General features: G+C 38.1%; 1 protein-coding gene across 1 annotated transcript in view; it reads left to right on the top strand.

The window, feature by feature from the left end:
- Positions 1-27,506, top strand: part of diaph2 (diaphanous-related formin 2) — a 393,291-nt gene that overhangs the window by 196,693 nt on the left and 169,092 nt on the right. Inside the window, exons 20-21 of the mRNA XM_059515857.1 lie at positions 22,642-22,740; positions 27,104-27,198. Coding sequence (XP_059371840.1) covers positions 22,642-22,740; positions 27,104-27,198 — 194 coding nt within the window. The remainder of the gene's footprint in view (positions 1-22,641; positions 22,741-27,103; positions 27,199-27,506) is intronic.

The raw sequence follows: 27,506 nt of genomic DNA on the forward strand, positions 1-27,506 counted from the left end.
TTTAGTCGCAGGAAAAAAAAAATCAGTGAAGGTCCCTAACTTTATGTTGTCCCCAAACCGTACAAAAACCTTTCTTTTGTAGCACACAGAAGATGAAGTCCATGGCAGAATATTAATTTTTGTGTGATAAATTGTTATAGTATACACTGGGACACAAGCGAGACAGATTAAAGCTGTTATAGTCTGATCTCATGATGAACTAGAGACCAAACGGTTTTGTACAAATTCAGTTTTTGCTATGGTTTAAATCTCAATAAATGCTCATTGCTTGGAGAGTCTCTGAGGTCTACTTTTACTTGAAATTCTTCTTGACCTCAGAACATTCTCCTCTGACCTGTGCTGACAGGAACAGATGAGTGTTTGATGAAGAGACCCACCTTATCAAAGCCTAACAGCGTGCCTTTGTAGGAAACATCCTGAAACGTTAAAAAATGTTGACATTAGGCTTGCTGAGGAAAGTGAGATGAATTAACATGACAGGGGTAACCTGAAATGTGTTAATCTATCCGACACTGTGTGTCATGCTGAGAAAAGTAGCTTGCAGAAAGTTTGGTAAGGAGGAGAGTGTTACTCCGTTCTGCATGAAAACACTTTCCTAAAGGAATAGTTCACCTAAAACTCGCTCCCATGTCATTGTAAAATGTTATTTGTTTCGTTTTGTTTTGTCTTAATGTAGTACACAGATCATATAAACCACTTTTGTGGTTTCCAAACCCAGTGCAGTTAGTCATGCACTTTTCCATCTTTGATTCAGTGATATCTCTTTCTCTACTGTGGCATGACAACAAGGACTCTTTTTTTTTCTACCATCACAAAAGACTATGGAACTGTTCATCTCACTGTTCATGTAAACTGAAGTAATTTTGTTGTTATTGTGAGATCAATAAGCATTACTTAGTTTATTTTTCTGATGGTAATTTTGAAGCGAGGCTTCATTCAAATATGATTTATTCAAGGCACTAATAGGGTCCTATGGTGCTAATAAACACCGGTGTCACATTATCTGTCTTCTCGGTAAAGGCTTTCAGTCCATCTTTATTTGTCCTTTTAGTGTGCACTTCTATACCATACTCCATTTAAAATTGACAAAAGGCTGATTCTGTATCTTTTCATCACTGTTAAATCACTTATTTCTATTAAAGTAATTAAATGTAATAAATATTTTGGGCAGTCTTTACGCACACAAAATAGTTTTTAGTATTATGAGATACATTAAATTATGATTTAAATAGGTGCCGCAAATGACAAGCTCTCTTGATATATACAACGGCCTTTTTTATTTTCTTTCTCACCTGATGTAATATTTTTTTAATCCTTGAAAGATGTTTAAGGCCACTGCACACCCATAGACGATTACCTCTCTCTCTCCGGCGTGCACCGCAAAACAAAGCAGCACTTGTGCTCCAGCAACATCAATTAATTGGCCACAAATCTCCCCCTAAAATAAGCCATTAAGAAGGCAAATTGCTTTAAGTTTATATAATTAATTAATAAAGTGAGTGATGAAATGGAGACTTATCAAACAAGCTCGGCTCCCATTAAAGAGGACTCTCACTAGGCTAGCTTATTAAATTTGGTCCCGAAACAGTGTTTACAGCGCCGTGAAAAAGCCATAGAAATGCAGAGGCATTGAGAAAAAGAAATGAGTTTGTATAATTAGGAACTATTAGGAGCTTTTAATTCAACAGAGAGAGAGCGGGATGAGTGTGCTGTGCACCAGGGCGAGCTTTAAAGGTAGTATCGCCCGCCGCTTGTTTTTTCCAGAAGGCAACCATTGTGAACCCAAAAGCACACGTCTAATAAAGACTGTGTCCCCCTTACCTCACAAAAAAGGAAAGAAAGCAGCACCTGGAAATTGCTTTGCACCCTCCCAGGCTTGATCCTGCAGCTAACAGGCTGTATTGTGGAAACGTCAGCTCTGCGCTTCGAGATTTTCATATAGAGTTACGGCTTCCTGCCCTCTGGCTGACGTCTCTTCAGAAGGAACGTTGACATTTGCTCTCGAACAATTATTGACGTCGTACCTCCGTTCAAAGAGCCAGAGGTTCGCCATGGGTCTTGTCAGGACATCTCATCCTTAATAGTTAATTAAACCCCACCCCAGCCTCCCTCACATCCCCTCTCTCAGACGGACAGGAATGAAATAGACAGCTCCTCTGGTGATTCGTTTTTACTGCGGAGTAGGAAGGAAAGTTTCTCTAAGTGTCTCGTCAGAATTACATCTGCATAGCTCCCATATGCCAAGTTTACAGGAAGTCTAAAGTGGAGCTCATGCATACAGTTAAGAGCTTATTATCCTTCGCTGCTAATCTGGGCATTTCTATGCTGGAGGCAGATGCCATGCTCTGATGTGGAGTGGATTAAGTTCAGCGTCTAATAGCCAATTTTACTGTTGTGTCTTCCACTGACTGCCAACTCCCCTCTCTGCCCCCGACTGCTCCGTCCGCCTTTCTTCCCCTCGCCTAATTGAAGCTTTCGAGTGAACAATTTTGCCCTCACAAATAGTCTCATCCCTGCAGCGTAAGAGCGTAGTTTAGACCTTCATCAGACCAGAATCTTATAATTAGAGGCAAAATTTGAGCGAGAGCAGTGATGGAAGGAGAGGTTCTGGCATAGAGGTGAGTGGATTTGTAGTTTGTGTGAGCGTGAAGTATGAATACGATTTTTGAATCTGGCCAGACGCAGTGATATTTTTAGGAACAGACTGATGTCATCTCTTGTCTGGCTGGTCCTTCGAGAACAGTAGCGTCTGTAATGGAGTGAGGTTGCTTCTTGTGGGCTCGAGCGAATGAGAAAACGAGTGAGAAAGCACAAGGGAGGTGTTCACTTTGAATCTCTTTCCATTATTCTGTCGCTCTCCTGTCTGCTGTCTTTTAAAGGGATGGTTGAGACAAAAATGAAAATGCTATCTTCATTTGCATACCCTCATGTCATTCCTACATCTGTATGACTTTGTTTTTCTCCTATAAACCATGTAAAGGAAAAATGTATTGTGCTGTTACAACGATTAGCAACTGGAACTTAAAAATTGACTCAAATGCACCATACAAATGATACAATTAGAAAAATAGCTGTTTCTTGAATATTTTTTGTCAAATTATTCATAGCAATTTACAGTTCACAGTTCCAACAGTGCTTCTTTGAAGGAGGTGTTGAAGATTTGAAATGAGGTGAGACACTGTGAGATCCGTGTTCTTGGTCTCGTTTTTTGGGAAGATTGCCAAAGACACCCTGAGGTTTGCAAACGTTTTCATATGTCTTGAGCACTGATTACATCTCAAGTAACTCGAGTAAGCAGCTGAGCGTCCTCTGGATCTCTAAGCATCGTGTCATCTTCCATTGAGAGCCTGTGCATTGCGCAGGAATGAGGGGGTGATTTGTTGCCATTTCGGTAAAGTGTTCGCTATTTTCATTTCTAGGGTCCAGGCACATAAACAGAAATGTGTGTTTGGCACTTTGGTCTCTCCATAATCGTTATGTGTTTTTATTTCCTAGCCATCAGAAGGTGGCATTTGGTGGCCCATCCTGAGATGCGAATGATGCTGCATATGTCGACAGCCGTGTGCCATTAGTCTGACATTCCAAATGGAAACCGGTTGGCCTTTGTAAGAAGAAGGAGAGAGATGCGAACTGTGACAGGCAGGGAAGGGAGTAAAAAGAGTGTTGAAGAGATATGCAATGATCTTCACTGTAGGACTGCAGCTGCTGGGTAGCAATGATGATACACTCTCCACGACACACTGTAATAGCTTAAGCTGGATTGACATGAGGAAGATTGTTCCGTTTAAATAGATGCTTTGTGCACCGTGCTTTGCTTGTCTGTATAAGCAAGCATTCACGACGCTCTCCTGTTGTGCACAGAATTCGATTTCTTCAGGGTGTCAGAAAATGCCACTCGTTTGTTAGCTGGCGTTCTGATGTTCTACTGCAGTGTTTCCCAAAACTTTTGATATGTTTGCCACCATGGCTCCAACAGTAAGGCTCAAGTGGCACTTGTATCAAGTAATTTTTGTTATATATGTAAATATTTTGTAAAATGCTACGTGTGTACTGTATATGTTTATGCAATATACAATGTAAAATAAATAAATATATTTATTATATAATTTATATTAATTGATAAATGTATTCATTTAAACAATCTATGAAATATTTACACACAGGCATAATTATTGTTATTTCTATTGATTTAGTATATAAATATACTATTATACTAATATATGTATACCATTTAGGAATAAAAGACATACGAATGTTTGGTCACACTTTATTTTAGGGTCCAATTCTCACTATTAAATAACCATTAACTATGACTTTTGCCTCAATTAACTCCTTATTTGCTGCTTATTAATAGTTTATAAGGTAGTTGTTAAGTTTAGGGTATTGGGTAGGATTATGGATGTCATGCATTATATGTACTTTATAAGCACTAATAAACAGCTAATATGTTAATAATAGACATGCTAATAAGCAACTAGTTATTAGTGTGAATTGGACCCTATACTAAAGTGTTACCGAATGTTTTAATATCAGTTTCATGAACTGCATTTTATATTCATATTTTATTTAAAAGTTAACAAAGCAAAATTATTATAATATATATATTTTTTCATGTACTTTTGTACCCCCTTGAAGTTGTGAGAAGTTCACTGCTTGGCAAAGTTTTAGTGGATGTTGGCTGGAGTACATTGCACATACCCAAGACATCTCATACAGTGGGCTTGTACAGCACAGATTTATTCAGTGTGGCATGGGGGAATTGTAAGTCATGAAACATGTTTGTGTGGACCTCTGGATAGTGCTGTAGGGAACCGTGTTATCCTCTTTCCTGGGGGAGCAGACAGCAGCTGCTACTGTGGCCAGTGTTTGTAATTGCTGTGCTTTAACTACATAATCTAAAGTGGACTGGACTGAAACTGTGCCTGTGTTCATTCCTATTAGTTCACAATTGCATTGCTATTGAGTTTATTTATTTTTTCTCTGCAACATGCCTCATAGTGCCAAACATATTGCCATGCCAGGCAAAATGAGGCAGACTCGCTTTGACTAATTCAGCCCTTTAACATCTCATGGAGGAGATGTTCCTAATCAAAACTGTGAACTACATTCAGTAATGTGAGATATACTGTGTGACATTCGAGAGTGAAATATTACATAGATTTTGACAACTAATCTGCTTATTATGACGTTACTCATGGGAGGAATTATATATAGAAATACACTTTTCCTTTGCAGTCAGTGACCCTTAAGAAAATATTGGCTTAGTTTTGTTAAAGTAAATAGCAGTGTCATTTAATAGAAAAAGTGCTAAGCATTTATCAAACAAAAATACTTCATAATCACAGAGTTTGAATAGAACACAAAAGGGACACTTTCATAACGGACACAAATTTGGATGCATTTGCTTATCTGATTATCAGTGCGTAGGGAAGAGAAATGGCTTTGGGAACACAAGCCTAACAAAACCATTCTCTTCTCATGCAATTCAGCTCAGACTAAATCCTTGACTGATCATGGAATGGTGTATTATCATAATCTCATCAATTCTAGAGCACTTGAAATGTGCCATATAAATAAGTAATTATTCCATAGTACAGTATTATAGTGAGACAGTCATCGTGGCTTCATCTTGACACCTAATTTGCTGTATATGGTTTGTGTGACTAGATTTAGTTATTAATGTGCAAGGAAATGCCCGCGGACATTTTGTGGCATCTCATACCTTGTCCTTGACTGTAATGAGGAGAAAGCAAGGTGCCTGGGTTTTTTTCTTCTTCTTTTGTTTCTTTTAAGTTTACTGGGGAACACATTAAATGAGAGCCCCAAGTCACAATAACCCTGATAGTGGTAACAATTGAGTCTCCATAGGAAGGTTACAGCCTGAAACTTTGAATGCGCTGAAAAAAAAAGAAGAAAAAAGACGAAAGAGGAATGCATGGCACAATGGACAGCTCAGATATTGAATTAGCTCAATAACACTGAGGCTAAACATAAATCATATGACTCGAGCACAGTCTAGAGAGGTCACGTGGCTAATTTGGATTGAGATTTGGATACGAACAGGGGACGTTCAGAAATGACATCTGTTTAAAGTCCTCATCCCATGATGTAGACCTCAGCCTGAAGCACCAGGGAAAGGTCGACTGGTGCTCATCTTTTCCGTCAGAGGGAAATTGACAGTCAGGAAAAGAGTTCTGTCTTATACTGATGCCCTACTTTAAAAGTGTAATACTTAGGCATTGGAAAATGGAAAGCCAGTACAGTACTTAATATGTGTGGATATCTGCAATATGCAATATGGCAAGTTGGCACATTGAGTGGAATGCTAACAGTTTGCCCTGCTCCCTGAATGTTCAAAAAAATCTGCGAAGGGCCTGGAGATTGTTTGAAGTCCCAGTAGGAGTGCATGATTGTGGGCAGGAGGGAAGGCACGAGTCCTTAGCAGACCCCTAACCTGAATGAATCTCAATAAATGCTGTGTGAAATTACTTGCCTTGTGAAAATGAAGACTTGCTGCTCTCTCAGATTTGAAGCTGCCTGCTGTTTAAGCTACTGTAAAATGTTTACATTTGACAAGTTATTTGTAATTTTGTTATTAAGTTATTCATAAATGTAATTAAATGTATATTTTACATAATGTAAACAATGATATATGACAATTATCATTGATATATGATGTTGATAATGATATAACAATTTACGTTTATTTACGTTTATTCATTTCATTTAGCTGAATTTAACATAAAAAAAAATTATCTACACTTATGTAGATAATTATGTAGATGTAGATAATGTATTAATATACAGTATACACACACGTAATAAATACACTTTTCCTCTTTAGGATATTCTGTTTCCACATTTTTCTCTCCTCCTCTTCTTTTTAAATTCCACACACTCTGTTGCTTTTAAGAATTAGCAGTAGGAGCGGGGTGAAGTAAGAATTTGCACTGTATTCCATTACCGATTCTGTTTCAACATAAGCTGTCTTTCAAGCCCCATGAAGTGCCCATGCGAGTCAGTGTAAGGATTTGCCAGAACTGGGTGAGGGAGATTAAAGACTCGTTCTGTTTTGGCTCTGTTTGATGTTGCTGTGGTGGTTTTGTTCGCTTAGGCCTTTTCTGACAAATATCATTACCACTTTGCTCCTATAGTTCTACACACAGCATCTTCAAGGCGAGTAGCCCACACGCCCAGAGCTGCTGGTCCAGATAAGACTCGGGAGGGCGGGAAGGCCAGTATGAAACTTTGCTTCCAGACAGCTGGGCTAAAGCTGACCTGCTCTGCACCGACTGTCATTAATAATGGAAGAGTAATGGTAGTCCATTTTCTTTTCAGTATCATCTATACCTCTGATGCGTCATCCTCCTTGCTCTGGTCTAAACTTTAGAGCAGTTTCTCTTTACGTTTCACGTATCTTAAGTGGTTCAGTCTGAATCCACCACTTGAGATAACTCGGTTACTTAGTTTTTTTTTTTTTTTTCAAATCTATAATGGTAAATAAAATACATGGCAGTAATGTAACAAATCATAATTTAAACAAATAAATGCATTTATATAGAATCAAGTTATATAGATATATTTATTATGATATACAGTCAAACCAAAAATTATTCAGACACCAGACTGAACAAAATTAAACATTGTTTGGTAATTGGTTGATCTAAATTGATATTATCTAATTGTGTTCTTAAATTTAACCTAACTCATTGTCTAGTTCTTGTCATATCGTATTACCATTTTCTAGACTATAGCGAGTAAACTGTGATAATGTGAGAAATGTTGAAGGTGTCTGAATAAATGTTGGTTTGACTGTATGATATATTTGACATTATTTATCATAGATTGATGAATTGGTGTATATTGTTATGACTAGGGATGGGACGATAACCGGTTTTATCGATAACCGTGATAAAATGTGCTGAAGGTTAGTAATATCGTTTAAAAATGAATTATCATTAAAACCGTGTTTGATTATCGCATAAGTATAATGTTTTTTTGTTTTTTTTCGAGAAGGAATGGCGAAAGTCAGTGACTTTTCTATGCTTTTCTATGCTTCTACACTTTTCATTGTAAGGAAGGAAATGCCACAGAATTTAATCTTTCTTTAAATTAAGTGCATAGAGTTGCTTGTTTTATTAGTTGTTTGTTGATTATTAAATATAAAACTTGCTGAAATGTTTTCAGTGTGAGCATCAACTATTTTTGAACACTTTCATCTCGTTTCAACAAAACCGTGATAATATTGATAATCGTGATAATTTTAGTCACTATAATCGTGATATTAAATTTTCATACCGTCCCATTCCTAGTTATGACTAGTGATCTCAAGACTTTTGGACCCCACTGTTGATTTGGTCATTCGTGGTGTCCACAGTGTACTTGTGTTCATTCAAAGACAGATCTGTTACTATCATAGCCTGTGTATTATTGTGCACTTTTAGAGGCTTCACAGTAGAACAAGAAGAAACAGAAGGGAGATCAAAGCTGAGAGCAGCATTTAAAGAGATGGCAGTTGTAAGCATTTAAGTGGTAAAGTGGTAAAGTGCTGGAAAATGTTGTACTTACATGTTGGAGCTATGGTGTGGGATTGCATTTCTTCAGCTCTTTATGACTCGTAATGGCCATATTCTGGCCACAGTGTTTTAACACAATTGCTTGGTGAAAGCATATCATCATCATCATCATCTCTCGCCTGTCTTTTTATATGGAATGATTCGTTTGCTACCAAGTTACATTAAGCTATATTAAGTAGTCTGTTTTCAAACCTCACTTTCAAATGAGACTTTACACTTTCTTTTGAATGATGTCTCATTCAATTTCTGTCTCATTTTTTCTTCTCGTTTTCTGGTTGTCCTTCTCTCTCTCTTTCTCTCTCTCTCTCTCTCTCTCTCTCTCTCTCTCTCTCTCGCTCGCTCTCTCGCTCGCTCTGCTTTAGTATTCTTCTGTTTATTGCTGTATAAGCAAACCAAGACAACCATCAGCTTGCATATCACCCTGGAAGAAAATTATGGTTATTCTCCTCTAGTCTCTGTTTTGTACCCATTTTTTTTTTCTTCTTCAAATGTTGCTCACCTTGCTGAGATCCACAAAGTGCATGTCAGTCAAAGGAGCATTACTTCTCTCTTAAGTGGACGTCTGTTGAATTCTCTTCCATATCACCCGGAAAGCTCAGCGTATGAATGACATGAATTGTGCGTGCTGAGAGAGAATACATAGACCTGAATGTTACAGACAGATCCAGACTAGACTCTTCTGAATAGATCAAGAGAGAGCCAAGAGCCAGAGAGGATCATGAACCTGCTGTAGAGCTTGACAGGCTTAGTAAATAAAGCAAAGATAACCTGTTTCTGTGTGTTTGTGCATGGATACACACATAGTCTAACTCCCTGCCAGCCTTACTTCAGCCCTGTGAAGCCGATGAAAAAAAGCTAAAGGAAATGCTTCAAACGACACATAGCACTGGTCAGATCTCAAACGTAAAATAATTATTTTTCCGTCCCTTTAACCCTCTTTATCTGTGCTATTAAGATCTTAATGTCTTGATTCAATTTTGTGTTTTTATGTTTGAGTTGTGTTGTTATAATAATAATAATAATAATAATAATTATTATTATTATTATTATTATTATTATTATTTATTTTTGGGGGTCACATTAAGGTCAAATTCTCACTATTAATAAACCATTAATTATGACTTTTGTCTCATTAAACAAAATAATTTGCTGCTTATTAATAGTTAGTAATATAGTTGTTAAATTTGTATTAGGTGGGATTAGGGATGTACAGTATTGTCATGTAGAATATGTGTCCCTGGACCACAAAACCAGTCATAAGTAGCACAGGTATATGTGTAGCAATAGTCAACAATGCATTGTATTGTCAATATGTATATATATCTATATTAATGGGAAATATCATGTTCCATGAAGATATTTTGTACATTCCTTACTATAAATATATAATTTAATTTGGACAACTTTAAAGTTGATTTTCTCAATATTAAGATTTTTTTGCACCCTCTTTTTGTATTTCTATATTGGCCAAATATTGTCCTAATACATATTAATGCAGCTTTCAGATGGTGATAAAAATAAATAAATAAATAAATAAATAAAATAAAATAACCCTTATGACTGGTTTTGTGGTCCAGGGTCACATATGTGCTTAGTAAATAGCAAAAAAACAGCCAAACAGGCATGCTAAAAAGCAACTAGTTAATAGTGAGAACTGGTCCCTATGCAGAAGTGTTATTTATTATTATTATTATTATTATTATTTAGGAGCTGCATTCATAAGCCACTTGATCCAAAAATCCAAATAACTACTTTCCATCTCAGTTTGAATGGGCATAACTCTTCTGATATCACAAATGGAGTTAAGAACCATTTGATGTGAACCTTGCCTTAGAAGGATGTGTCATTGTGTGGGGCCAAAGGAGAAGAGACTGAATAAGAGATAACCACACATCTGTCTGATGATAAATGGTGTCTTCTCATTCCCAAGCTTTCACCTCTGTAATTCATGTTTAATTTAGTCTGGCTTTGATGGAGAGCAGAGATCCGGTTAGATCACAGAGTGACGACTTACAGAGCCACCGCTTAACCACGGCCACTCTCATGCTCTATTGATCCTGACTGCCTTCAAAGAATTCTGTGCGATTCCATGATCATATTACATGGGCCTTCAAAGTGCACTTCTCCCTTTCTCTACCGGAATGCTGGGGGAGATCTCAAATATATATCTGTTTGGGTTGAATTGTTTCCTGAGCGAAGTCAATAGCTACATTTCCTCTCCTGGAGCCGAGTGACCCTAAGGCTTGCTCGTAAAGGTCCGGCTGTAATTTGATGTTGTTTATAGATTTGTTTACTTCAGTATGTGCTCCACTCTTGGATCTACAAAGCCACCATCATCAGGCATTACAAAGGCATTTTTTTGTGCTTTTATTTAGTAGAATCTCTTAATGTTACTCAAGTGAAAAAAAGGATGACAAAAATGTAGTTCTCTGTGAATTATATTTAGAGGAACAACTTGTTCTGCCCTGGTCGCGTGTCATGAATATCTTGAATCACTGACGAGGTGTTTGTGTATTCCTTTTTGGTCAGACATATGGTTTTTGTCTGCTGGACTATAAAACACCATGAAGTTAAAAACTATAAAGTTAAAAAATGACTTCTTTGAAAAGGCTAGTATATAAATCTTACTAGCAGCTTCTCAATGCATGCTAGAATCCACTAAGCAACAACATAGTAAAAGACACTGTGATCAGAGATATTTTTGTTGTTGTTGTTCTATTATATACTTTTATATTATTATTATTATTTTTTTTTTTTTTTTTGTCTGTGATAATTTTATTCAGCTTTAATGTATTTTATTTAAGTTTTAATAATTTTAGTCCTTCAATTTAAATGCATTTTCAGTTACACAAAACAAGTCTTTACCCTGGAACTAGGGACTTTGGGCTGGTGTTCGGTGTGTTTCCACAGAAGGAACCAGGATCTAAAAAAGTTCTGGGTAAAAAAAAAAAAAAGAGTCCCTGCTCGCGAGGTAGTACTTGTACAAAGGTCCGGAACTTTTGGGGCGGGACTTGAGCGTTAAACATGCTAATTAGTTAAGTTCACGCAGCATTGCGATTTCAACCACCATTTATTCAGATGCCTTTCAAAATATTACTTTTATTGTGTCATGAAATGTAGTTTTAAAAGTATTTCAAGCGAGAATGTAGTTGTTTAAAACCCAAATCTGCTATGTATGTATAAAGACAGCTCCTATTTAAAAATGTGTTTCGCCGATTTTGGAGTCGATCAGTTCCACGCGATCAAGGGAAGCTCAGGGCTCATGTTTCCCAACTCGGCTAGTCCTTTATGACATTTGCCACTGGCTCTGATGTCTCTTTAGTGGTTAAACATAAAATATAATTTGTTTTGGGTAAATCTAACAGGTAATCTTTGGTCTTTATTCAGTTAATCTATTCATATGTTAAAATAAAAATAAAAAGATGCAAATTTTTGATATAATAATATTTTGTTTTATTGTAATGTAACGTTATAGGCCTACACATTTCCCTGAACTACATTTCTGTGGCTATTAATATGTTTAAATGAAAACGAAATGAGGCCGTGGTGTTTGATTTATTTCGTCTTATTGTAAATATACAGTGAGTAAAATTGCAGTAGCCAGGTAGGATTTATTTTTATCTTTAACAATTATTGATATTCAATCTACAGAAAATCTTTATGCACTGGTTTGCTTCCGATCGGGTGGAAAACCTAGGACTGGATAGCAAGTTAGAGGTTTTTCAAAAAAATCCAAAATAGCCAAAAATTACTGTTTTATCTTAAATTAACAACATTTTTTAAAAATAGTTTTAGTTTTAGGTAACAATAGCAACACTGGTGAATATCATACCAACATCATAGCAACGCTTTCATCATGGCAAGTTTTTCCACAGGTAAGCACCACTCATATATTATTCAGAAAATGGCAGATCTTCTTTTTTATGTTGCTGTTAAAGCCAGCAATTCAAGTTTGATTAAAGTGCTGCGCCATCGTCTGCTGAAGGGCTTATCTTTCACAAATACTGTAAAAGTAACCAGCTATCTCTGTGCTCTCAAGCTACTCTTTTACAAACCAAACAAGAGCAGGACGTTATGAGCGTAAAGCCTCATAACTACATTTACTGGCATAGTTTATACATGATCCAGTCCCTGAGTAATCCAGACAGCGGGTAACAGCGGGTCCCATAAACATCTCGTAATCCAGCCTGGCGGGGAAGCAGTTGAGCATGCGCTTTAGATGCCGTGTGCATGGACACACTAATTCCTAAGTGAAGCGGGTCACAGCTTACACTTTTTAAGTCCTGTCAACCCAGTAATCACTATCTGAGCCAAACCTGAGATGGCACACAAAGCCACTACCAGAATGAATGCTCACCCCGCGCTCTATCATTATAACTCATTATGCTTGACTAGCTTTTGTCATTAAAGCATACATCGAGGGCTGTAATCAAAGATGGAGTCTAAAGGATGTAACAGAGGGGTCCGGCTTTTTAGGAAGGCATATCAGAAATAATTGGATGTTAGGGAAGAGTGCTTTCTCTAAGCTATGCTTAATCTGTATAGAGACTTCCTGTTTACCGTCGATCCTGCTTCTGCATCCACACAAATTGTTATTTTCTAGAGTTCTCCATTATCGTGCAACCAGAAGAAGTTTTCGTGATGAAAAAAAATCCAAAATTTGGCTCAAGCCAGATGCTCCTCTGACCACCCTGAGCATCTGGACTGGGGTCATCCCATGCAGTGTGAGCCTGAGCCAACAGAGGGGTTTCAAAAACAACAAGCTGCATTCCTAGTGCTGCAATTCCTGGCTCTCTCTCACATGAAAATGTTTTCATAGTGGGTTCTGTTACTCCTGCCCTCGTCTTTCACTTTGCCTCCCTGGGTCACCGTGCAACTGCCCTGGGTCTTTGATCTACTACGTATAAGGAAGCAGATGAGCACAGACACTCGTAATCAACCTGGTTTCTTTCAATGAGGTGAAATGAGTAAGGAGGCAGACTGGGGTCTTGCTATACAGCAGTGGTATGAAGCTGACTGAGAAACGGTGACGTGGGGGAACTGTGAAAAGCTTATGAAAACACATGCATGCATTCAGTGCCTGTCAGGAAATGTTTACGCTTGACAAGTGGATCCATAGGTCTGTGAAGAGCAGCAATGCATGAATTTCAAAGGCGACTGCTTTCGGTGGGATTGTGGAGACTTACAATTACACTGTTCATACCTTCTGTGGATTTGATTCTGACAGATAATACTGTCTTGCACTAACAAGCATAATGCCAGGCTGCCTTGAAGTCATTTTATTTATTCTACTTTATTTTTATTTTTTTATTGTTATCCTCCAAGCAAACTTTGACATTTGTACACACAACACGTAAAGTATTTTCAAAGGCCTTTTCACACCAGGGCAAACAAATTGGATCAACTTATCGGTTAACCTTCAAGATAGAAAGAATAATACCCAGCCACATGTTGAATTAAAAAAAATAAATTAAAAAAAGTATAAGGGGGAAAAAAGCCATCCTCAGCAGGTTCTTATTTCTTTTTTTTTTATTCCACCTCCCACCCGTCAAATGATAGAGCGATCCTTTAAAAGCCTCCCCAGCCAGACTAACAACTACAACACAGTGCAGCGGCTGGTCTCAAGGCCACAGATCTCCATCAGAGAAGGCAAACATGGCCACACAACCTCAGCACCCTGTCTCTGACCACAGGGAGTCGTAAGAGGCCATATCTCAGCTCTGCCATTAACTTATATAAATAAATAAATACTTTTATTCAGCAAACATAAGGAAAAGTGTAATAATTAAAAATATTTATATTTCAAATAAATGCTGTATTTGCTTTGAAATTTCTGTTCATTAGAGTGTCCTGGAAAAAAAAAACATTGCTGTACAAATATTTAGTCGCACATATTAGTTATAAATAAATAAATATAATGATAATTATTATTATTTTTATTATAATTAGCATACAATTACAACAAAAATAATTAAAAATACATTTAAAATAAATACATGCATTAAATAAATAAATAAATAAACCTTTTTGCCCTTCGCATATTTAATTTAAAATGTTAACCGTGTATTTGCAAATTAGTATAAATTACTATTAGTCAATGTATTATGAATGTAAATTACTTTACAATGAACAGTGTATGTATGAATAAACATTAAATGCTGTAATATATATTATGATATCTATCCCATTTAATTAATGCTAACAAATAAACCTTATTCTAGAGTGTAGAGTCAGTGGGAGTTTATGCAGTAAAACTCCCCACTATCACAAAGATAGTGGTGGTGCTACCACAAAGACCCGGGTTCGAATCCACTGTGAGACACCAATGTGTCCCTGAGCAAGACACCTAACCCCTAGTTGCTCCAGAGGTGTGCAACCTCTTACATATGTTGCAATTGTAAGTCGCTTTGGATAAAAGCATCAGCTAAGTGAATAAATGTAAATGTAATGTAAATGTCAAAAAGTCCTGCAAATTTACAAACCTGAAATTAGAGGGGTGGTGATGGCGCAGTGGATAAGACAAATGCATCTGGTGTGAGAGACCCGGGTTCGAATCCACTGTGAGACACCAATGTGTCCCTGAGCAAGACACTTAACCCCTAATTGCTCCAGAGGCGTGCGACCTCTGACATATATAGCAATTGTATTTGGATAAAAGCGTCAGCTAAGTGAATTAATTAATTAATTAATTAATTAATTAATTAGACTGTTATTTTGTTAGGTAATAGATTCTTTCTAGACACTAGAAATGAACCATTTTTTTGGCCATATGCCTCAGGGATCTGTTTTCAGTACAGAATGAAACTTTGGGGGTTTAAATGCAATTGGTCAAACCAGCCCTTAAACCAACCATTTCTTCTCGTAGCTCATTGGCTGAGGGCCTGATTCCAAAGGGCATGGCTGTAAAGCCCTCTGTGGCCAGTAAACAGCCCTGAGGAATGACTCTTCCCACACTCTGTGTGCTTTTGAGCTGCCTAGCTAGAAATTAAAAACATGGTTGTATCTTGGTACTGTAATACCACAGCTTAGAACTACAACCCATTCAAGTTCACACAGCTGAGACCGTCTCTAAAACATGATGTATTTCCCTCGCTCATTATTTTGCCACTTCCTCTTTGTTAAATTCAGGTGATATGGATTCTCACAAATGACCTTACGATAAGGCATAATGCCAGTTCGATCCATAGTGTGTTCTTTCTTTCATAGACGCCTGTTTTCATTTCACACAAATGTGATTGTGCGAATTTAATATGAGAGATAACCTATTATCGGCTTCACACGCTGCAGCGTCATACTATAGGAGAGAGCTGTTAGTGCCGCTCTGCCATCTTACCATATGAATATGCGTGCTAAGTGAGCTCCAAACCAATAAAAGAGGCCATGCTTGAGCAAGTCCCGCTTCGAACACGACAAAAATCACTTGCGAAAATTAAGTGGAGATTACAGTATTGCTTTGTCATTTGCTATAAATCCATTGGATACTTCATGATATGAGTGTATTTGCTCACAGATTGCTTCACTTTGTGTTTCCCACAACCACAGAGGTTACCGTAAACAAAAGTTTTCTGACATGAGGAGGAGAAACAGGGCTTGGCAATCCTCTTGAGTTCTTATCCAAGTCCAGCTGTTAGTTTCTCAGTCTCAGTGTGTCTCTCACTCATAATGAAACTGTTAGAGAGCCGGTTGTTATTGGGTCAGGCTGTGACCTTTCTAGCCTCTTCTCCAGTTAGTCTCCACAGGCTACCAGGAGAACCCAGGGTGAGAATCGGGAGTGTATTATCGACCCCTGCACCTGGTCATGCTTTGAAAGTCTCTCAGGCATATCACATCGTCCTTAGAGGGAATCAAGCTTTACCTGCCATCCCATCACAATTATCATTAGTGCTAACCTCCCCCTTTTCCCTTGTTATCGTTAAAGATGATGATAATTGCATGGATGAGAGAGCACAGCCCTCTGCCCCAGCTGTTTTTGGTACTGTTCACCTTAAGGCTAGACAGCTTTGACTGAGCTCCCTGCACTGTGAAGGTCACGACGGTAATTTGTTATGGGAAAGATGCCTCCTAATAACCTGACATCAGAAATCTGTCAGAGAGGTTGAATTATACTCATTCAGACAAGCTTCCCTTGTATTTATGGCCCACAGACTCTTTTGACATCAACAAACTCTCGGGTACTTGAGTAAAAACAACTTGAATCACTTCACAAATGATACAAATGAAAAGCTCCAGACAGTAATTTTCCAAAGCACATCATCTAAATGCACTCACCTGTTCCGCCGCAAAATCTCCACCCCAAATTTACAGCATTTATTAAACACTCAGTGCTAGAATCTTCGTTACGCTGTGCTCAGATTCAATTTGTGTGCGTTATTTCCTTATTGATTGGCCTTATACGATCAATGCAGGTTCACTTGGATGAAAGAAAAAGAAACTGTTTCAGGTTTGTCACTAAGGATTTCTTTTTCTGAGAGTGTGAGCATGCATTTGAGAGGCTAGATGGTGGGAACGCTGTGGTCGGCTTATATCCAGGCAATAAATTGGTTGCAGGGTTGAGAAAGAGACCTCTCTTTAACCTTAGTCACTGGCAGAAATAGTCACAGCTGTAATTTTCCAATAAAATAATGTTTTTAAACCTCAGTTGTGTGTTTGAGAAATAAGAAAATCACTTCATCTTTTCCTTGCTTTACTCTTCTTTCACATACATACTCTTTAATTTTTAATTTACATTTAATCATTTAGCAGACGCTTTTATCCAAAGCGACTTACAAATGAGAACAATAGAAGCAGTCAGATCAACAAGAGAACAACAACAGTATACAAGTGCCATGACAAGTCTCAGTTAGTCTAGTATAGAACGCATAGCTTTTTTTTTTTTTATAAATGAAAAGACAAGAAAAGGAAAAAGTGCTAGTATTAGTTTGTTAAGTGGTTAAGTTGGTTTCATACATATTTAATTTCTCTTAATGACATTCAAAAAAATATTCTTAAACTTTGTGTGAGTGTGTGTGTGTGTGTGTGTTTGTTTGTTTCTACTTTTGAAACAAGATGAGAGTGAGTGTAATGATGACAGAAACGTTGTTTTCCACTGAACTTTCCTTTTTACCATACTCTAATTGTTGAAGTATTTTTCACTCAGGCCTGATTTAATTCCTGAAAAGAATCTGTCTCATATTGATTGGCATTGTTCAAGTTTGGACAGTCAGTTTTGCGGAGGTAGATGAGTCCAGACAGATTGCGCATTCCGACAACGCTCTTCCCAGCGGACAGTCAGACTCCACATTGTCTGCTTCGTCTGATGCGTTGCCGGGACATTGAACACATTTTAAGAGGACCTGTCATCAGTGTTTTCAGTCCTCCGCTCACCATCTCGAGCTTTATGCCTCCGTGACTGCTCTTGGGTGAATCATTTCGGTCCGGAAGTGAACATGTGGTAGTGTTTAGCTTGCTAATGCTCAAGGCTTTGGCTGCCTGGGGGGAGATACCACATGGTGAGCTCCCAGCAGAAGGATTCAAGTCCAGTAAACAATCTCTACGCCCAAATGTGAAGAACTTTGGAAATGAGGAGCTCCCATAGGATGCCCTCTGTCCAAAAATCACAGAAAGGGCTTGTGTGAACTTGAGTGTGTTTTTCTGTTGCCTTTTTTTATTGCTTTTCTTATTGTAAGTTCTATTATTGCTATTGCATTTCACCTCTCATGGCCGCCAAGAGCTATTCTCTCATCCCTACATATAACATTGTCTGTGGACTCAACACACATGTATGTGATTACGTTGGCAGGAGCAATCTTGTACTGCTAATGTTTTACTAACATTTTGAAACAATCTTCCCCCCGAATACCTCTCGACTTTGTGTTTTCCTTCTAATGGATCGCATTACTGAAGCATCACTCTGAAATACTGCTGTTTTTATTGCGCCGAAACACCCCGAACATAATCAGTCCTTCACGGTCAGTTTATAACCAAAACCACCTGGCTTTTTTTCTTCGTCAATAGCTGGCCCATTTATTCAATTATTTATTACATTTTCTTGCATTCATTCATGTTATTTATGTCCTCCATGTATTCAACATGTCTTGAATTGACTTTAATTTCTTTGTATAAATGTGGTTCTCCATAAAATCTTAACGAGCCATCTGTATTTGTTTCACTATACACAGCCTGTATCCTTGTAAGTTAACTTGTAAGCTGTGAGGGCCAGTTTATTTAGTTTTACTGTATTTAACACAAAACTACCAAAAACGTTTTATCTACGTCTGAATAAAACTTTATTTCTCTAACACTTCATTATGGTGTTTTAGGGAAGCACTTAATGTAGATCTTTGTTTCTTTTTGTCATTCAACCGTGGTGATGATTGTATTTTAATCCTTTAAACTGTAGGCTATTAAGCACAACCAAAAATTAAAATGTGTCATCATTTGCCTCATTTTATTTCTTCTGTGGAATAAAAATTATGCATTTTAAAGAATTAAAGAACTGTTTTTCTATAGAATCAAAGAAAGGAACCATACAAACAAAGGAACACAAAGACAAGGTTCATAAAGACATGGTTGGATATGTTTGGTGTGGAAGAATTTGACTAGTCCTGACCTCAACTCCGTCAGATTGTTTTGGGATGAACTGGATTGGAGATTTGCAAGCCATGCCTTCTCATCCAACATTTGTGGCTGGCCTCACAAATGCTCTATTGAATAAACAGTTTTGACACAAATCACAGCTCATCAAATGGAGGAGCAGTTTTAGCCTCTTGGAGAGGTGGTGAACACGTCCTGCTTTGTGAGTCTTTTGCTTGTGTCAATACTCTAAGCATATTCTAGAGGGTAGATCAAGAGGCTTAGCACATTTGGCTGTTACAAATTTGTGTCTTGTTTTCCTTGCATGCATTTTTTTTTTTGCCAGAAGTCCTGTTCCCATCATCAGTGATGGACAGTGGGTGGAAATGTAGCCCATCATGAACTAATGTTTTGTATTAGAAATTCTTATTCATTATTATTATTTTTCAGTTCTGCAAGATCACACTTCCTGTAACACTACAAATAGTTGCAAGCCAGTAGATAAGAACCTCTGCCATAAACACGTAGGGTAGAGTGTAACTGAATCAGCAAGCCTGTTGCAGACACAAAACAAAGCCTCCCAAACTGCCCTTTTCCACCGTAAGTGGAAGTAGCGATGGGCTGAGTTGTGCCTGTTTCTCATTAATCCAGCACCGCTCCGACTGAGGAGGCGCATGCCTGCCGGGCTGCGGATCTCTAACAGCTGAAGAGCCTGAGGATGTGTTGAGAACATCCTGCTGAGAGCGTGGGCTACCCAGGTGGGAGAGCCAGCTGGTGGAAGGGAGTGACAATGTGCCTAAGGGGGTGGTGGGGGTTTCTTGAGCTCCACAATATGGCCGAAAGCTGTTCCTTCACCTGTAGCCCTTCCCCTAAAATATTAAGATCCTTCAGAAGCCCTGTTTCCTAATATTCTATCTATCTATCTATCTATCTATCTATCTATCTATCTATCTATCTATCTATCAAATGGTGCAAAACCCTGGTATGGACTCACGGTGTCATCGTTGTGAGACATATTTGAGAGACCGTAAAAGTAAGGAAAGCAGAGAAAAGTCATAAAAGTTAAAGTAAAACTTCCAGCTTCTAAAATACACTATAAATCCATAGCACTGTTATCAGCTTGTGAGGTTTATTTCTGTCATGACAACTCTTGGATGTGTTGGCATGGTAATGTACAACAATGAAAATGTTAATGTGTTTGGTACTGGCAGAATAGATCTGCAAAACATGTACCGAAACTTGCTACTGCCGATACATCAACAACATACTGCAGTGAGCAAGTAAAAAATACTGTTTCTATGCATATACCATATATGAATAATCTCCATAGTATACATGATCACCCTGTAGCAGATCTATACAGGTGGAGCTGGGCAAGATGGAGGGTTTTTGAAGTGTGCTTCTACTGCTACAGCAAACACTAGCTAAGTATTTGAATGTTGTGCACCGAGCTCACTGGCTACCGATATGGAGAGAGAACCAGTAAGCTGTGCCATGTTATAATGATGCAATTATGTTAATTGAATTAGACCTATTGGACTGCACCATCTAGAGTTTCAAATCAGAACTTTGGATTTAATAAGATAAATAATTAATAACTTTTTGGAACAGCAAGTGCTATCACCTGTCAGGGTGTTAGAAATGCTCACACAAATTAATTACTTGGTATCCATTTGGCCTGAGCACACCTGAGCTTTTAGAATCAAAAAAAAAAAAAAAATCAAACTCGCAGAAGATCCAACTCACTTCCAGTCCAAAACCAGCATTCATCAGTACCACAGTGCTATTGACACAACAGCAAAGGGCCTGTAGCCAGCAGCAAATCCACCTGCTTAGGAGATGCTCCTGCTTCGATAGCTCCTTCACATATGCAGATTTCTTGGGAGAGGTTTGTTTGTAAGATTTCCTGGGAGACTTCCATCTTGGGCTTAAATAAATAGTGGAGTTGTGATGATTAGCACTGAGGTGTGCTCCTACTCCCACAAGCAATCTGCCAACCGTAGGCTTCTTCTGTCTTTGTTTTCACCTGAGTATTAACCAGAATCTCTCTCTCTCTTTTTCTCTTTCCCTTGGGTGGGTCCCAGAGCTACGGCCTTGATTGCGCTCTAATTTAGTTAGTTGGTAGCTGACTGTGACAATGATTCAGCCAAGGATTTTGCTGACACATTGTGTCACTCAGAGAGAGGCTCTCTTCAAGCAGACCTCAAAGGGAGCCGGTCCCTCGAATACTAGTCACACACATACGGAATTAACTTTGGTTTGGGGCTGTTCCAAGCTGCTGTGCCTGCTGCTCCTTAGGATTACAGCAATAACACAGTTTTCTCCATGGCTCTGAGCCGTTGACAGAGCAAGCCCTGTGTTTGACAATAGCAGGCCCACAAAATCTCCCTCCTATACCAAGTGGCGCCACAGTCACAAGCCGATGGTCTCTTTAGCACGTCGTCTCTATAGGTCTGTCTCTTTTGCTGTTTTTCTGCCTCACCTTTCTCTTTCTATTCCTTTTCCATTTTCTCCTACCTTCATTTTTCTATTCTCATCCCTCCCTCCCTTGATTTCTTTATATTTTTTTTTATGTCATGCTATAAAAAGGAAGTCTGACATGCATCAGTGTCTTGGTTTAATCGTGACACATCTGCCATGATGTAGCGTTTCTCTGTCCTTATGCTTTCCACCCTGGATCTGTTATCGAGGTGCCATATGTATAATTACCTTATATAGAGGAGCATATGTCATTTTTATTGCTACAGCGGGAGCTCATAAAAAGTGTGGTCCAAGGCTCAGGAGTCATGCTTTTCATTTTGGTTAGCCGTATGACAAGACCATTATTATTTATCCAAAATAATACAATACATTCTTCTGATACAATTTGTAGGTTTTTTTTTTTTTAGCGATGCTCGCTTAGGTGGGCACCACTTTTCCTCAAACGTATGACTTAGATGAAGTATCTAATTTGGCAGTTCTGTTATCATTCACTCTACCTTGTGTCATTCCAAACTCGTGTGACTGACTTTCTTTTGAGGAGCGCAAATGATATTCTGAAGAATGTTTCAGTTGTTTTGGCCACACAGTGAATGTCGACAGCAGTCAATTTAAAAAATACAAAAAAGACATGAAGGTAGTGTGAAACGAATCGATTATTCATCTCTGATCACAGAAATATTGGGTTTTTACCTTGTACCAGTAAGCAAGCACATAGGAACCAACCATAGCACCTAGCAACAGTATAATAATGAGATTAGAGCCACTCAGTACACCTTACACAACAGCATAAAATTGTGGTGGTGGTTTCTTCTTCCTGTAATCACAGTTTGTACTGTCATTCTGTTTATGCTTGATGTCTGGAATTGGTTAAACCTATAGCATCTGCAAATGTCTACCCCAAACCCCTCAACCCCCACCCCCACCCCACCACCACCACCACAAAAAAAAAAATTAAATGCATTTACCACAACCCCCTGCCAAAAGGATAATTGATAATTAATGCTACCCTCTGGTTCTGTCTTTTTGCTTTCAGTGAAAAAGGACGTGGAAGAAACAGATGACAGGATGACACAATTCAAGAAAAAAGCAAAAGAGCTGCGAATTCTGGATGCCAAGACAGCCCAGAATCTGTGTAAGTTATCAGCATTCCATGTCATCTGTGTCCCCTAACTATATATATATATATATATATATATATATATATATATATTTTTTTTTTTATTTTTTTTATTTTTTTTTTTTAAGAGAAGTCCCAGGTATTTTTTGCTCCATTCTGGAAAGGATGGATCTAAGCAACTTTCTCTGTACTGAAAGCAGTTCAGGCTGCTGAATCTATAGCCGCAATGTTGTCAGGCTTTGACTGACACTTTTCCTCTGTTCTATTGTCTTTGTTTGTTTTCTTGTTCCTACATATCATGTCGGCTTTGAAATTCCTCGTATCCTCTTGAATTTTCAAGCAGCATTCGTCAGTATTTGCTCTTCCTGCAACAGATTTTGGGGGTGCTGTTTTTTGACAATGGATTCTACCCGATTCCTCTGATATCAGCTGTATCGTAAACACATAGGAGGATAACGGGAAAAAGGACAAAGCATTTTATCTGCCTCATCCTTACCTCAGACCAAAAAAAAAAAAAAAAAAAACATTCCCCCCAAACCAAGGGTGCTTCCATCTGGGACTTTGATTGTTTTGATTGATTCATTCATTCTTGTCCCAACATGTAAATGAAAATAAATGGTCAGTACAATTTTTTTTTAATTTTAAAACACAATTCTTACAATTCTACTTTAACATTACCCTATGGCACTGAGTTTGACTCTCTATTGGACAAAAAGAACTACCTGTTGATGTCACTATTTGAACTTGAACACATCTTGTTTTGTAGCCCGTATTGATCAGCCTGCCAGACCCTCCTGTCATTTAGTAACTCGGTCTCTCTTCCACTGCCACTTTTTCTCCCGCTCTTGAATCTTCAGGGAGAGGCTATATGTGTGTGTGTATGAATTCATTGTGTTCTCAAGAATGCCTGTGACTCTTTGGACTCTGATTGATGAAAGCAGCATGAGAATGCAATTTTATTCTTCGTTGGAAATGTTGGCTTCTTTGTCTTGGAGAGGAGAACACCTTAGATATACAATATCACACTTCATGAAATATTCATAGCAAATGCTAAAATAACCAGCCACCTGAGTATATGTCCTACCCATGCTTGTTTTCATCCTTGCCGGGAGAGTACTTGGATTCCAATTGAATACATCAGTGCAATTTAAATGTGCGAATAGAGTAAGATGAAGCTCCAAGTCTGGCCACACGGCTCCTGTTGAAGAACATTTTCTAAGCCACATTATCCAAACATGGACAATAAAAAAATATAACTAGGTGTGTGCATTTTCAGACAGGAATTGTGCTTGTACCTCTCTATAATGATTCTTGGGTGATTTCCAGGACATATGCAGTTACTAAAGTTTTATTTAGGGTTGCTGAATGGCCCATTCATTTCTGGTCCCTAGATATGGCTTGGATAAATTAATTCATGGATTTGTTTGTTTGATTGTTTCTTGTTTGTCATAAAAGCATTGTGGGTCCCATTTCTTAGAACAGTATTAGCACACTTATTTTTTTTAACAAAACTGCACAGTGTATTGTATCATTCATATCTTGGAATGAGCTATTGACTGAAAACTAATGCAATATGTAGTGTTAGAATGTATTCAAATCCTTAACCTTTAACATGAATCATGTAACATGCTCATATAACATGGAAGAAGGGTAGATGACGTCATGTTTGTGTGTTTTTCTTTTTTCTTATCTTCTTTTCTTCTTTGATTAGAGCTGGAGCAGATGGAGATGGCCCTAACAGAAAAGATGCACTCACTCACTCATTCACTCACTTTCACATTCTCGTTCTCTCATTCTCATTTCTGCTAGTTCTTTACCCTGCCTTTGATGCAACACACACGCTTACTGTGCACACACATCACTTCAGGCTTTGGAGTAACTAATGCTAGGACACGAGTGGGAGTGCTGTTACACATTCACTTCAGCCACAAATCTGTCATATCTCACTGAGAAAGGAGGAAAGCAGAAATAGATTGTGTAAAAGAATCTTAAATGCCAAAATATTTTATTTTATTTTATTTTATTTTATTTTATTTTATTTTATTTTATTTTATTTTATTTTATTTTATTTTATTTTATTTTATTTTATTTTATTTTATTTTATTTTATTTTATTTTATTTTATTTTTGTGATGGGGGGCCTCAAAGACCGGATTGATCCAGGGTTGTAAAAAAGACCCAAGGTACTTGTGCAACTTAATTCAGCTGTTTACTAGGACAAGAGAGAGTTACTCATACCCCAAGGTATCTATTGCTGTTTTCCGCTCATGCTGAGAGTCTGTGGGCTGACTGGACAATGCCCACACTTTCATTTTTTGGCCATGAAATTCTAGGAAAACTTGCTGAGTTCATTGATCCTAGGGCCTGTGAGCAACCTACACAGACCCACACATGATCCCACACATCACTGTGAGTGTAAAGGGAAGCTGGATATTTGTTCTGCTACTCTGGACCCGGGGCCCGGGTGTGGCTCTTTGCACAGCTGAAACAGTAATCCAGATGTGACGAAGAGGCTGTGAATCTCACGAGTGTAGTTAATGTAGGAGGAACCGAGCAAAGCAGGCAAGAAGTCGTGTTCCTCTATTAACACAGAGATACCCAGCAGAGCTCTGTGGTCCGTTAGCATGTTTAACAATCCCAGCATTCTGTTTCCTTCCTTGGTCCAACTCCAGAAGAATCAAATCAACCCTCGATCAGCATTCCTTTTTTTTAACACATGTAGCAGACTGCACTTAAAACAAAGTGAGAGTTGCTATAAATTATGCCTGTGTGTGGAGGCGGTTTAGTATAGATAGCATTTTTATATATGGGGCAGAAGTGCTCTCTTTGCTTAATGCTTGCAATTTGGCGGACTTGCAAGGTTTACTGTGCTGAAAAGAAAAAAAGAAAAAATGTGACTAAATCCCCGGGCTGATGAGTACGAGTGGATATGAACGGAAATGAATTATGGGATGCATCTGTCATGGACAAACTTGTTAGAGGAAAAACTCAGGATAATTCACTCACTGTGAATGTGTAAATTATGCTAATGAATCAACAGATGAGGCGAAAGCATTTGCCGTCCAATTCATTTTCTTTTTTTTTTTTTTTTCAACAAATATGATAAGTTCTGACTGGGGGTTGTTAAACTCAACACATTCAGTGATTAACCATTTGTTTGTTTATTGGCATGTGATACTCTTGATGATTGGCTCATCATGCTACTGATGGCTGCTTCATTAGCATATCCCTATAGCCAGGCTGTATTGTGTTGTTAGGCTTGTTTTAAAACCTCGTGGTGTGTTTTGGCACACAGAAGCTACAATAAGAATTTCTTCCTATGCCATTTTGTCCGGTTTTTGCCAAATGAGCCCCCTGCTTTGAAATGCTGCCGTGTTTGCTCTACCTTCATCTAGTAGAATAAAAAAGCACAGAACTCTCCTTTCTCTGAAGAAACCAGCATATTGTCACACGCAGATGGCCGACTAATGAATTGCAGAAAATAGAGCATAGTTTCACAGAGACTCGGTCAATCAGCTGGTGGGAATGATAGTTTATTAAATCATTGTTCATCAGAAGCTGGACCTCATTCACCTGCACACCAGAGAGCTGGATGGTGGGGTGAAGCACAAGGGCCTTTGCATTCATTGGCTGATGCAATTCAGAGGAATCTGACCAAATAAATACTTATTTCAGAGAACAGACTATCATCTTCAGCAGATCCACTCAGCCATGCATTCCCATCAAACATTCGCTGAAATAGCTTAGAGGTAGGTGGTACAAAACAAGAGCAACCTCTTCAATCCTTTCTGTACTGTGATAATTTCCCAGAATAAAATCAGGTTCTGCTCGGCATTGTTTCCATACACTACTGGAAAACTCTTGACTGTTTTAATCTACATGAATGTTAAGGTAATTTTAACCTCAATGCAGTGACTGCTTCAGACAAGAATGTACAATTATGTTCGGTCCCCCACTGATGCACTTTAAACTGTGCACTATAAGCTATATGCTATAATTACAGACTATTCTTTCCTCTGAAGCGATGGAGGTTATCAAATTCAGCTGTTGGGTAAATTGCACCTGTGGTTCTCTGCATTTCAACCTGGGTGAAAGTTTAAGATGTGCAGTCATTATCCGGTGATAGGGCCCCAAATCTGAGGTTATTTTAGCTGCTTTTATTGTTGCCAGAAAATTGTGTTTCTCTTTCACTTCCAATTGCCCCGAAGTGGAACACACACTCAAATGGTGTTTTTACCATCCACCTGAGAATTTATTGACGTTGTCCCATGGTCATTTCTGAGGGAGGTCCTATTGAACACTATAACACTCTTAACTACAGGGCCAGAAAATAACTCTTACTTTTTTTTTTTCCTCCCCCAACCCCCCCAACCAAACAGCAATTTTCCTGGGATCATTCCGGCTGCCTTATGAAGAGATTCGGGATATCGTGCTGCAGGTGGATGAGGATAGGCTAAGTGAAGCACTAATCCAGGTGAGTTGTGTGTGCATAGGCACTTTCACTTATAATGCAGCTTGATCCCCCATTAGAAACATTTATTCGCTCACAGGGAAGATTATTATTATTATAAAAAAAAAAAATATATATATATATATATATATATATATATATATATATATATATATATATATATATATAATGCCTTTCGAAAGTATTCATACAACTTTATTTTTTTTCATGTTTTGTTATGTTGCTGCCTTATGTTAAATTGCTTTAAATTACCCCCCCCCCCAATCATTCTACACTTCATAAATCTGGGATGGTTGAAATTTAGCTCAGGA

This window comes from Carassius carassius, chromosome 29 (genome assembly GCF_963082965.1).
Source record: "Carassius carassius chromosome 29, fCarCar2.1, whole genome shotgun sequence".
Classification (NCBI taxonomy): domain Eukaryota; kingdom Metazoa; phylum Chordata; class Actinopteri; order Cypriniformes; family Cyprinidae; genus Carassius; species Carassius carassius.